Below are 13804 nucleotides of genomic sequence, written 5' to 3' on the forward strand. Positions count from 1 at the left end.
TAAGAAGCTTTCATTAACAGTTCTTCCAACAGAAAACTGATTAATTTGGCATATCGAGATTTTCCTAGTAACATCTAAAGAAAACCTAAACTAAACGGAATCAAAGAAAGAATTATAATACTGAAGTCTTCCTTAATAAGCCCATACAGCTTATCAATTTGAAATTCTATTAGTACCTACATGTCTAACATTCACCTTGATTTGATGACAGTAACAACTAACATTCACTGAGGTACTACTATGTGCTTGGCTGTGTCCTGCTTTACATTATTGTATTTAATCCTCATAGCAACTCTTCCAAGCAGTTCTATCTTCTCCATTTTAAAGATAAAGAGAAGTCAGTGGTAAGAGCGCAGGCCTAGCCTGAGTGAAGTCCTGGGTTCAATCCCCAGCACTGCAATAAAAACATACAAACATACATAATACTGAGGTAGAGAGAAATTAAGTAAATAAATTTCCCAAGGTAGAGCTAGTAAGTGGGAAATAGGATTTGAAGCAGTCTAACTTTAGTTGTTAATCATTACGTGAAACTACATCCCTGTAAGGAAGAAAACATTATGGCCAGGAGGGACAACTTCAACTTGGATAGCTTCATATTACTGAAGTAAAACTGACTTGCATGTATATTAGAAATATTCTACAACCAAAAGAAAATTATTTGTGTACCATGTTGGGTATATTTTACTTATAGAAATATTGCAAAAAAAATCATTTTAATTTCATATGTGCATGATGATATATAGCTCAAGCAAAAGCAGCTGTCTTTATAACTATCTGAATTTGCTGACTGACCTTGCTCAATAATACTGTATAAAAATCTTTTAGAAAATTCAGGTATGGTGGTACATATCTGTACTCTAGCACTCAGTAAGTTGAGACAGGAGGATTTAGAGTTTGAGGCCGGCTATGGTGAGACATTGTCTCAAAACAAAATCTTAAAAAAACAATGAAGTTGGTAAAAATAAAAGCAAACACTTTAATACTTTAATTTTTACTTAGCGTTTTTCAAATTCTATAAGTCATCATGTGTTTACTTTTGTTTTTAATGAAATGCACTATTTATTGTTTTTAATGAAATGCACTATTTATAAATCCCTGAATAAAGATTTTTCCAGACATTTTGGACAAGTATTGCCTGCCTAAATTCTGCCTGCCAAGTCTTGTGGGTTGGAAGAAAGCCACAGTTTACAACTGTATTACAATAGGCTAATGCCCTGAGAGGATCTCTGATGGTCAGTGTAAATCAAATCACTCAGAAGATGAGTATACCTTTAATCACAGAAGCTGAGAAACACACCGTTAATTTCATAATCAATTAATAAATACAGAAAATGCTAATGCTGTCGGATGTGATAGTAGAGGCCTATAATCACAGCACTGGGAAAGCTGAAGTAGGAGGATGAGAATTGGAGACCAGCCTGGGCTATAGAGCATGCAACACTCTGTCTCAAAAAAAAAGAAAGAAAAAAATGTGAGTGTATTGAATTCTGTGCTTTATTTCAAACTTCCCAAAAGGCTCCAAGAATCACTGTCGAGCTGGGCACCGGTGGCTCACACCTGTAGTCCTAGCTACTTGGGAGGCTGAGGTAGGGAGGATTGCAATTCAAGACCAGCCCAGACAAACAGTCCTTGGGACCCCCATCTCCAAAACAACTAGAGCAAAATGGACTGAATGGACTGGAGGTGTGGCTCAGTAGAATGCCTGCTTTGCAAGTGCAAAGCCCTGAGTACAAACCCCAATCCCACCAGGGAAAAAAAAAAAACAACGTCCAACATCAGCTGGCTCATGTTCGTGCCATTAAATACTTTAAGGTGCATCTACTATGTGCCAGAGACCATCCTCCTCCAGAGAAGATGCACATTATACAGACAGTGGCAGTCTAGAACTATAGTCTGAACTCATGCCTTCTGGAAACTCAGGTATTCAAATTGGAAGCTAGAATTCCAATATGTAACCTCTCCTCTTTGTAGATCTACAATCTACAAAGAAACAAATACGTTAACATGAAAATACTAGCAAGGGCACCCAGCACGTATTGGAGTACAAAATAAGTCTTAGATTACGGAGGTGTATTCTGTCCTCCGGAGTTTCACACTGTGAAAATCTGGCACTTCCCTTACATGACTCCTTTTTCTCAAAACTCAAGTATTTAAAAAGTAAAGTTTTATTGCTTACAGAAGCCATGTCTCCTACTTACTCTTTGACAGATAGGTAGAAAATACTAACAGCGAAGACGTGTGGTTTGATTTGTAGATAGGCTAACAACAGACTACTTTAGATGATTCACTGAGTCTCTCAAAAAGTTTTCAACCAAATCATCCTGAGTATATAACTCATCTGACTGTCAAAAAGCCACTTAAAATGAGAATCAGGCAACATGCTATGGTCCTAAAGCCAGTATTTTTACTTGGAACAGCCAAAAAAAAAAGATAAAACAGTTCCATGGAAGACTACAGTCCTACAGGAAATATGCCCAATTCCATAATTTATCCTAAAGTGACTCCATCCCACTGTACATCATCCCAATCAATTATTCAGCAATTTCCCATGTGCAATCTATTGTCCACGAGATCTTCTGTCACCAACTTCAAACAAGCCATTCTTTGAATTTCCTCAGCTCACACCATCCTCCTTTTCCTTTTATAAAAACAGGAGTTTATAAAATCTTAATAAAATGATTTTTTTTTAAAAGGGGAAAAAGTATAGCCTCTGCGCCCAAGCCCTTTTCCTTTACATTTAAGGACTTGGCATTTATCTCATCCACCTACCTTTATGTTCCTGGATAATCCAGGGTTCCTCCACCTTACTAACAGTTCAAAATGCTATCTAATAAATGACAGAGTCAGTATGTGACCGCGCTGTCCCAACTTCTCTATTTAATCTTTTAAGCCTTCCAGCTTTATCCTGTCATCAAATATCAGCTCTCACAAACTCACAAACCACTGTACAAGTTCAACAAAAACTCTATCGCGCGCGTCCTCGTTACGAACACGCTCCAACCCAATGAAAAAACTTCCTTAATATCGGCTCTTCCTTTATGAGTGTATTCCAGATTCCTAACACAGTCTCCAAGTCCCATACTCCAAACTCTGCTGAACGCCATCCCAGCCGGGAATTACACCCTTTCCAGCCTAATTCCTGTAAAACCTCAAAACTCCACCCCCTCATCACGCCCCTCCCGGGCCTCAGTCACCAACCCCAACACCCCGCCCCTTGCCCGACACGCCCTCCAGATCCCTTTGGGGTCTTTTCGACTGGACTGGACAGACCCCGCTCGAGCTATCCTGTCTCTCCCGACCACCACTCCAGCTCCGCCCCCAACCCCTCACCGAGTAGCAGCAGCTTCACTTCTTTGGCCGCTTTCTCTCCGTCCTCCCGCAAGTTGCGGTCGATCATTTTGCTCCGCTCCACCGCCGCCTTGTCTTCGGCGCTCAACGTGCAGCCCATGGCGGCGGCGGGAGAGGGAACCGGGCCCGGGCTCACTCACACACCGTGGGAACTGCTGCTCGGCTGGCTGAGACAGCTTCTACTGCGGGGCGGTGGCCTTCTCCGTCAGCTCCCCTAAGCGCACAGAGGAACCGGATATCCGGCCTTTTACGACACTTCCGGTGGCGCCCTGCGGCCGTTACTACTAGAAGCACTGTCGGTCTGGGGGAGAGGGCGAGACCGAAAGCGGAAGTTCCAGGGAGGGGCGTTGTTTCATCGGAGCTGTAGGGTTCTGTCAAGATTGCTGCGTACCGCCCAACTTTAACCCTCTTTTACCTTTCGGCTACTTGATTTAGATAAGTGTGGAAAAACCGGGCCTTCAAGCTTCCTGAGGTCACACGGCGGGTTTGGGGAAACGGGGGCGGGATTCTCAATTTAGAGTCCACAGCCCTCACGGGGAATTTCTACTATGGAATTCTTGCTAGCCACTGGAACCTAGGGCACCTGCCCACCTGTAGGACACTGCCGAAGTTGTCTCAGTTTTATCTATGGGATGGAAACAAACTATCCAGCCTGGGCTCCATCCACGCCTCACATCTGAGATCGGATTATGCCTAGGACTAGGACTCTGGCCCACCACTTCCTGTTCTTTAAATATATCCTGGTTCTTGTCTGAATTTCTGTGGGCTGTAGATTTGCCCAGTTTCTTGAAATGGCTAACAAATACTGTAACCTGAAAGGTAAGTGTACACAGTTCATACCGTCCATTGCTCCAGTGTAAGCCAAGTTGTCCTGCACGAGGAGCTTAGGATTTCTACCAAGATAAATCAGCCTCAGCTCCACACCCAGAAACAAACCACTGCCTACTCCGACTTTTCTACTAAAATGCCCTGTCGTGATAACCACACAGAAAGGGAAGTTAATAAAAAAAAAATTACTTCTCAGCTCCAGTATCACCTGAAAATTAAATCTGTAAAACCCCATCCTGATACCTTCTTTCATTGATAACCCTAGGTTACTGTGAAAGTGAGCCTAAATTACCCTTACCATAGCCCCATGTTTACTCTCATCATACATTCTAAGGAGGGGGGAGAACTTTTTTTGCAACCCCTAAAACCGCTCCCTGTAATTAAAAATTACTTTTATTTCCCAGATATCTAAAATTAGAATTTAAGTTCCATCATCAGCAAGGTCTTTATAGTGATGATTCATTAATTAGAAGTATTTAATTAGAAGTTTATAACCAGCTTAAACATAACTCATGCACCTTAACTCATATTAATGCCAGTTCTTTCAAGTTGGAAAAATCTCCCGCTCTTTCCCAAATGACTCTTAGAATGAAAGGGGTTAGTTTTCTATTATCAATACATCTGGGGGAAAGGGAAAGAAAAAAAGTATTTATTAAGGACCTATTTGCCAGATGAGGCTAGGTGCTTCCATGTCTCATCTCTTAATCCTCACAACAACCCTGTGAGGTAGGTAATATTGATCCCCATTTTTACAGATGAGGAAATAGGCTCAGAGAAATTAAGTAGCTTTCCAGAGTCCACACAGAAAGTAATTAGACCTATCTGGCTCCAAATTCACCCATTTTCTAACATGTCCCTAAAGATACTGCTTGGGGACACCTGACAATAGAAGGTCTAAGGTATCTAGGATGGGAGTGACCCCAATACCACCAGGATGCAGGAAAAAGTAACTGATAGACTGGTTGCCTTATTCTGTTGATTCTTCAGTGTGTTAAGGAGGTCAGGTTTTGGTTCAGGAACAGCTTTCAGAGCTAAGTATTATTACATGTTGGACTTTACCAAGCCATCCTGGTGACTAGAAAATTCCTGGAAGGTGGTCATAGCAGAAATTTGTTGGGAAACTTCTCAACATAATAAAAGAGAAAGTTTTATTTCCTTCATGATCCATTCCTACAAGGAAAAATTAATGGCAAATGAATCCATGTATGCCAAACTAGAAAATGCCAGTGAGATCGCAGTGTCAGGTAATTTCAGCCTGAATTAGAGACATCCTTGCACTTAAAGCTTCCTTCCTTGATGTACATGAAGGAAGGGTTGGAGGGCAAAAGACAAGGTAAATTAACAAAATGGCTGCCAAGCACTGTTTAACACCCTCTCCTTTTCTCCCTCCACCCCCATACATATACACACCTTTCCTATTTCCATTGGAAACACACTGCCATCTCCAGGCAATTTCTTAGGCCTACTAAGAAAGAATGAGATTCTTAGGTATGAGTTTATCTTAAAAGGGAGGAGGGAGTGGAGAAAACATGTTTTTGAATCACAAAGGACTCTCCTTGATGTTTATGCTTTCTAAGGGGTTTCCTCAATGTAATAGGTACTCAGGTAGAATAACAATCTAGTGATGGACAAACAGAAAACTGAAATTTTCCTAGTTCAAAGTGGGGGAGAGCTATGTTTGTTCAGTTTTATTTAAGTTTTTTCTTTACTCAAGTGTCATTTACAACTCCCACACTTTCTACAATCTGCAGGAATCTCTAGGTAACACTGTCATGAACCCTCAGAACTTGGAACCATAGATAGATTCGCCAATATATTTTTCAAGTATATTCTGTAGTACTTTATCAGATCTAAATGCTCTATCAAAATACAATGTATCTGATCAAATTAGACTATGAACTTGAAAGCAGTGACCACACATCCTCTGTGTGGGGCCCAGGGAATAGTGGGTATTCAACTATTTATGCACTGAATTGAACTGAAGGAGTCAATGTTGATATCAATATAACTTTATCATAAAAATTATTTATTAGCTGTTCAAAGGGGAAACTATCCCACTCCCCCCAACCCATTTTCCTGCTTTGATGCTTAGTCTATATTTTTTCAAATACAGACTTACCACCCTCTGGCTCTACCTTAACCCTTTAATGTTACCTGAGTCAATTGTGGGAAGCGGGATGGACAGGTGGTCCCAGATGGGCCTATCCAGTTTTCAATTATTCCCTCGCCACTGGAAATACCACCACCAATACCAATCAACACAGTTCCTATAGTCTCAGTTAGTAAATAGCTGAGCCCAATTCCTGTGCCCTCTCCAACCCAGGGCTGCTGGTAGGAGAAGATTTAAGTCTTTGTCACTGAAGCTAATTTTGAGAGCGATGAATGGGAATGGGGAGGTATTTAATGGACTATGGAAACCCCACCCTTCCCATGCCCGACCTTAGTCTCTTGTACCCGATTGTCCAGGGGGCTGGAGGTGGGTCACTGCCATGAGGAGAGAGATCAGGGAGGCCAGTCCTGGAAAGAAAAGATTCACAGTATTATTGATCAGGGTGATTTACCCAGTCTCTTTGTATCCAGCTACCTTACCACTTTCAGTGTTAACCCCCAGTCTCATCTGTCAACCCCCAGTCTCATCTGTTGACCTCCAATGATTCTAGTTATTCATCCTAAAAGGGAGAAAAAGCCATCCTCTCTTATACTTGTCTCTGCTGAGATCAAGCCCTACACTTGATCTCCTACATGTAAGAAAGACAGAAAAATAGAAGGGCTTTCCTTTCCTGAAAAGTAGGAGAGAGCGAGCTGCAGTCAGCTTTCCTGTCTTCTGTCCCATGTACCCTACTTGCTATTTCTGGCCAGAGAATACTCAACTTTCCCTCTCACTTTAGGAAATCTCAGGTATAAAACTGGAAAAAAAGATCTGTTAACTTATATGGAAGCACTTGGCTGGAATTTTAAACTTTTTTTTTTAAACCTAGTAAGGAAATGGGAAGATGCTGGTCATTTTCTTACCTTGTTTGGGTGCAAGTGCTGCCCAGGATAATTACATGAAAAAACAAAATATCCTCAGTAGTCCCCAGTATAACTCCAAACCTGGCCTGCTGCCCTAATCCTCCAACTCCTACCCTTAGACAGTTTTCCCGTTTCCTGGGCATGGAAATATCACTGGTTGAGAGGTTCCACCTCACCTTTGTGACCCTTTTCTCTTGTCACCATCTCAGCATACCCAGGTTCCCTCCCCCAGTAGTCAAAGATCACAGCCCAGTTCAAGGCTTTTTGCCACATGTCCATCCTGTTGGCTCTGGTCCTCACCCAGTAGACACTAAGCAAAAGCTGTGTTCAGAGATCCAGCCCCAGCCCCAACCCAGCCAGCTGGAAAATGGTGGTTCCACAAGGCAGTCCTTGCAATCATAACCGGCTCCCAGCCCTATTTCCTTCCCAGTGTCTAGCATTTCATCATGACTCCAGCCCAGGTGAGGGGGCAGGACGGAGGTAGCTGTCCGACATAATGATGTCACTGGTGAGTTGCTGCTCCAGGAACTCAGAGGTCTCCTCAGCTATCTGGCCTGGGATTCGAAAATCAACAGCAGGAGGCTCCTGCTTGGGACTGGGAAGGGGCCGGGAAACCCAGTTCTCCGTGGGACAGCCAGTCCCCTGAAGGAATTGCAGGAAGTTCTCCTCAATGGAGCCCTCCCTACTGGGTAGCCTCAGCTCCTCCTCTGGAGCTGGCTTGAAGAAGCAGACAAACTGCTTGCTAAGCTCCCCCCGGATCTGTCGGTTGAGACATCCATAGAAGAAAGGGTTGGAAGTGAAGCAAAAGTAGCCAATCCAGGTTACCACACTCTCCACCTGTCCCGTTGAGATGGGCTGAGCACTCAGGGCAACATAGAGATGGAAAGAGAAGTAGGGCAACCAACAGAGCAGGAACTGTCCCCCCACAGCCAAGAGGACCACTGCTGCCTTCCCTCCCCCGAACGTCCGATGTGGGGTGGTCTGGGGAGCCCCTGAACTGGTGACCATAGTGGAGCGGCTACTGAGAGACTCAGAGCGTTGTCGGGCGGTCTCCATCCACGTGGGCAGTGGACCGTGTTGCATTGCAGCCACACGAGCCACTCGGAACATGCTGCAGTAGACCACAAGGATGAGGACCAAGGGCAACAAGAAGTAAAGAACAGCAAAGACCACCACAAAGAGCTGGCAGTAGGCACTGTGGCTCCATTGGAGTGAACAGCCTGGGAGGACACTGGGAGCTCCTTCCTCCCAAGAGACTCTTCCCAACACTGGCACAGAAGCCATGGCCAGGGCCTTCACCCACACACCGACCAGCACAGAGGTCACCAGCCCCAGTGTCATGCGCACCTCATAGCGCATGGGGTGGACCACATAATAGTAGCGCTCAACATTGATGGCCGACACCGAGAGGATGGCTAGGCTGACAAAGCATACACTCAGGAACAAGTAGAGACGGCAGGCCACCTCCCCAAAGAGGGCATGGTCAAAAAGGGCAGAACTGGACAGCATGGCCAGGGGCATGAGGGTCAGGGCAGCCAGCAGGTCCACTAGGCACAGGTGGAAGACGAAGACAAATTTTCGGAGGGCAGGTGTCTTGGCTATCACAGCCATCACAGCAGCGTTGCCAGCCACAGCAGTCAAGTCCAGCAGAAGCATGAAGAAGAGGGCCACAGATTCTGAAGCTATGTCCCGCAGTCCCACCTCTGGGACCCCGCTGGCAGTAGAGGGACCTGGAGTTTGAAGGACCCTCCCTGAAGTGGAAGAGTTCCCTGATGACTGGGGGATGGGTGAGGACTCCATGGGGCCGAAAGAGGACACCCAGAGCACCTTCTGTCACAGCCCCATCCCCCATCCTAGTCCACAACCCTGGGATGGCAAGCCCAGGCCGAGGCTTCCCAATTTGATTGGGGGGCCTGCTATGGGATCCTCTTGGGCAGACTTCAAGGATGGGCTCTTCTGTGAACAGAGCACCAGGCCAGGCAGCTGTGGGCTCAGAAGCTCATATTCCCTTTCTGGTAAGAGGTAGCTCCAGGGTTGGCCCTGGTGACTGGAAAGAAGCAGGAGACATGTGAGGGATGGAACCTTGCCCACTCAACAGTGCTCCACCTTCTGAGTGGCCTCTGGAACCTCCTTTTTAACTTTCCTTTCTCCATTCTCCATACCCTTCCTTCCTTTCAAGTGTCGTTATCCAGGGATTCTCTAGCCTCCGTCTCCCTTTGCCAGGGTCCTGCTGAGTTCTAGGACAGCATCTCAGTTTGAAGGTTGCTTATGTGAATTTTCTGATTTCCAGTCTCCGAATGGGAAGTAGAAGAAGCATAAGATTTAGCTTCCAGTTCCAGGTCTGGGCATTACTATCTCTGTGATTCTTCTGGACTCCAGTTTCCTCCTAAAGGCATCTGTAAAATGAAGGGAACAGTACCCTTTTCACAACTGTGTTTGCAAGGTTGATGTGATTGGTTCATAGCAGTACTAATCACACCGTAACACTTTCCACATGCAGAACCCTGTTCTAAACACTAAGATGTACATTAACTCATCTTAATCCTTACACAACCCTATGAAAGAGAGAGAGGGAGAGAGAGAGAGATAGGTGTTCTTATCTCCATTTTTTCAGGGATAAACCTGAAGGCTACAGAGGCTAAGGAACTGACCCAAGAGCATACATCTAGCAAGTAGCAAGTTCCAGATAACTACCCAGGTACTGTGGCCCCAGGGCCAGTTCTCCTGCTTACCATACTATGCTATGCATTAAGGTGCCTTCCACATTGGCTAGAATATAGTAGGCCTCCAGGAAGTCATTGTTGAATTTGAACAGTCCTTAAAAATATCTCTCACTTCTCTAGTGCTGTCATCTGAAAAAGGGAACTGTCTCTTCTGACATCACCACTTCCAAGACAGGGCTGTCACTTTGGGAAAGCAGTGAAATCATAATGGCCCAACTGGCTTATAATCTCCCATGCTCTCAAGGCCAGAAGAGGGTAAGTCACTTATTCTAGCTTCTCAAAGCTGCTGTGCCCCTGCTAGTGGGAGAGGAGCTGCCCCTAACCTCCTACTCCCTAGTTCCCCATATCTTTGGTCACTGGAACTGACTCTCTGAAGGTCCCTGGCCCAAAGTGCTCTTGGATCTGGACTGTTACCCCTAGTCACAGAACAAGGAGTGCCTAGGTGCCCATGTAAGAGGGGCAAAGGTGTGAGGGGGGGTAAGAGGACTGTGATCATGGAAATGGGTGAGCATAGAACAAGAGGACTGGAACAAATCAGCCTCTCATTTCTCCTAATCAAATGCCAGATCCTGTTTTATGTGTTTCATTGCCCATGTTGAGTTTGCATTTGACTGAAAAAGATTGTCCAATGTAATTAAAATTTTTTCATTTACACATACCATTCTTGCAGTACAGATTCTCCCAATACAGTGTACTGAGCTATGCAACTTAGAGGCAAACTCAGACATGCCAAGTCTGATGGCCTTTGTATTCACAAGTTAAAAGTTTTCTGAGCCACAGTTTCTTCATCTATGAAATGATGAACTCCTACACATGGTAATATTTGATTACTCTGTGAGTTCTGAGCTATGAAGGATCTGATAGTTGATCAGTTTTAAAACCTGCCATTTCTATGACTTCAGTGAAGAGGACCATGTGTCCTACCAGGGCCCACTCTCCTCAGTTGTCATCTTAGAGTCATCATGGGGTTTTGGCATTACCATAAACCTTGTACTAATTTAGCTTTTAACATGCTATGCTCACAATAGATACACAATGCAATTTTGTGAATGGAGTCAGACTCAAATTGATTAGTTGAATCCCTGCCCCCTCATACAAACTTCAGAAATACTCAGTCAGTCATCTGGGTGCCAGTCAGGGGACTCTCTTCTGGAAAGGATAACCCAGGCTCCTGGATTTAGATGCTTCCCTAACTTTGGACAACTGCCTAGGGATGTGCCTCTCTCCAGGGATAGTAGAAAGCTCATTTCTACTATTGAGATGGCCACATAGACTCAGTCTGTAGATAAGATGAAGAGAGGGCACAAAGTAGAAACGTCAGCTTCTCATAAAACAGCCTATCAGGAAAAAGGCCTGATGCTAGAGGACACATCTTTGCCCTTTATTCTCCATGCCAGGATTTGTCCATTCTTTCTACCTGTGAGTGGGGCCCAGAAGATGCAGCGGAGTCCATGGTAGTTAAAGGAGGAAAGGCCTACAATGTGTGGATGATCCATTCTTGCAAGGCCTAGCCAGGGTCCCAGACTGAAGGAAGCAGACATGGTTCCCACATGGACATGGAGGGGTGCTATACAGCCACAATGGAGCCCTAGGCAAGAAGGCATTGGGCATTTCTCTTTCTCATAGCCCAGGGGAGGGTTGTGGTGTAATGGTCTTATGGGGAAACCCAAAGAGCCTAGCTCATATCATCACGCCTTCTATCCCCACAGATGCTCTTGTCTTCCCTCTGATTCCTTCCTACACCACCCCCTCACCTCCACGACCTCTTAGTACCTAGAGTGCTTTGCCACCATAGGGACTGACATTTGGTCTCTAGCAGGGGCATGGCCAAGTTACAAATATCCTTGTCTCAGGATGCAAGATGTACACAAGTGCCCAGCCCAAGGCCACAGAGGTGTTGTTGGGATTCACATGCACCTGTTTTTCATACAGAGCTTCCATCCTAATGGATCAGAACCAGGCCTTCCTTTAGGCAAGAGTATGACCCTCCTCAGCCAGGGAGGATTTCCAGGGAGCTTCAACACCTCTCCCTAGAAGAGTTGCCCACGCCCAGGACACAGTTGCCTATCAGCTTGACGCTGAAGGACCCATTCCTAGGACATGGGGGACCCATCTCCACGACGTGGAGAAAGACAGATAGAGAATACTGTTTGTTGCAGGATGAGGCTACTCCTGCCGGTAGGAGATGATCAACCCCCAATCTCTATAGACTTCCAAGATGCCCACACCCCACTATTGCCTTTGGGATACCTGGGAGCCCATCCCCTAACAAAACTGTCCACCATAGGACATGGGGACTGGTTCTTGGAATGCTACCCTTCTGAAGGGGACAGCAGCATTCACCATTAGGCCCTCGGTCTGGTCCCCATTCCTGGCCTAGTCGGCAACTCCTACCTTTGCTGAGCAGCTCCCGGCTCCCATGTGATAGCTTCTCTCAGCTGATGCTTCTCCAAGGCTGCTGAAGCCTGAACCACTGCAGTGAGCAGTGAGAGGCAACCGGCAGAGCAGGATGCTCTGAGAGCTTCTGGGTCCTAATGGCCTCCTGCTTCCCACCCAGCCCCTTGGAGCCACTTCTGGAACAAATACCTGGGCACCAATGTCCCAGGCAAAGTACTCAGGAGGAAGGACCACTCCTTGTACTTCTCTCAGGTAGCTGGATTGCATCTGAAAAACTTCATGGGGCCAGGTGATGACAGGCAGGGGAGACCTTTCTGATTAGCCTTATGAAGAAAAAGAGCACTTGGGGTCAGAAAATTCAAGTTCAAGGCATGGCTATGGTACTGAACAGCTGTGTGACCTTAGGCAAGTAAGTCATTTCCATTTTTGACCCTGGTTTCTTATCTGTTTAATGGAATTACAGGGCAAATGATCACAAAAGTTGCTATCATTGCAAGGTTCTGTGTGACACTAGGACCAAGGTGCTTTTGCAGCAGACAGGTCAGTACAGAGTCAGGGCCCCAAGGTTAGGCCAAGGAAGGCTCCAGCAAGGTTTGACTAGTTTAGAAGCTGCCACATTTGTGTAGTGGACAGATGGAGGAGTAGCAGGTTTGAAGGGGAGCTGAAGGCCTTAAATTAACCCTGCACTGGCTTGCAAAAGCGTATTACTGTTATTTCCTTAGATTGTAAGTTTTTTTGGAGTAGGGCTGTGAGTGCTGATGGAGATAGGAGATCTAACATCCCCTGATCTACCCTATGAAGCTCCACAATGCTTTCCTGAAGGCAGAATGGGAGCCAAAATCTCAGGAAGACCCAGGTTGGTCTGGATTTGTTGGGCTGGACAGAGCTGGGGAGCATCACCCATCTATGTAATGGGCTTTTGGAGGTGATATACGGGGTTCCTCCCACTAGCTACAAATACAGTTTCCCAAATAAATGATGGATACCAAGGATAGAATTCCAACATGGCAGTGCTGAAGGGCATTCACCGTCTTCAGGTGAAGAAATCACTAAGTCCCATAGCTCCACATGCAGGGCCATGAGCATAAGCAGTGAATTCAGTCATGGAGCTGCTTCAGAGCCTTGCACTCCAGGACCTCCCTCTCCAGGTACTCCTCCTGTCTCCAAAAAGGAGGAAAGGAATTCTAGAATTGTTTACTAGATACATCCAAAGAGCCATATAAATCAGTCAATTACTCAAGGAACTCAGAGGGGAGGTTGGCTGTCCTGGGCCCCATGTCAACAACAAACAGGCCACTGCCCAGACCACAGCTGATACAGTGACCTCTGCCACCACCAGTCACTATTTACTGAGCTCTTAAGAGTGTTGGGTCCTGAGCAGACAGCATCTTTAATTCGCACATTAATCTTTGAGGCAGCCATTACTTTCCCTATTTTACAGGTGCAGGGGGTAAGGGTGACTTTACTCAGATCAAGTACAGCCACAGTCAATAACT

The 13804-nt window shown here is 45.5% G+C and overlaps 2 protein-coding genes across 3 annotated transcripts in view; both read right to left on the reverse strand.

Annotated features, from left to right (window-relative positions):
- Gnai3 (G protein subunit alpha i3) overlaps positions 1 to 3585 on the reverse strand; it is a 44077-nt gene extending 40492 nt beyond the window's left edge. Inside the window, exon 1 of the mRNA XM_020167408.2 lies at positions 3331 to 3585. Coding sequence (XP_020022997.1) covers positions 3331 to 3448 — 118 coding nt within the window. The 5' untranslated portion in view covers positions 3449 to 3585. The remainder of the gene's footprint in view (positions 1 to 3330) is intronic.
- Positions 3586 to 3657: 72 nt separating this feature from the next.
- Positions 3658 to 13804, reverse strand: part of Gpr61 (G protein-coupled receptor 61) — a 33866-nt gene continuing 23719 nt past the window's right edge. Inside the window, exons 1-3 of one of the 2 annotated variants that reach the window (XM_074050822.1) lie at positions 12306 to 12382; positions 7365 to 9584; positions 3658 to 6693 (exon numbers count right to left, since the gene is read on the reverse strand). In XM_074050822.1, the coding sequence (XP_073906923.1) occupies positions 7633 to 8988 (1356 nt within the window). In that variant the 5' untranslated portion in view covers positions 8989 to 9584; positions 12306 to 12382 and the 3' untranslated portion in view covers positions 3658 to 6693; positions 7365 to 7632. Of the gene's footprint in view, positions 6694 to 7364; positions 9585 to 12305; positions 12383 to 13804 lie in introns of those variants that run through there. The other variant, XM_074050823.1, reaches the window with a different exon arrangement.

This window comes from Castor canadensis, chromosome 12 (genome assembly GCF_047511655.1).
Source record: "Castor canadensis chromosome 12, mCasCan1.hap1v2, whole genome shotgun sequence".
Lineage (NCBI taxonomy): Eukaryota > Metazoa > Chordata > Mammalia > Rodentia > Castoridae > Castor > Castor canadensis.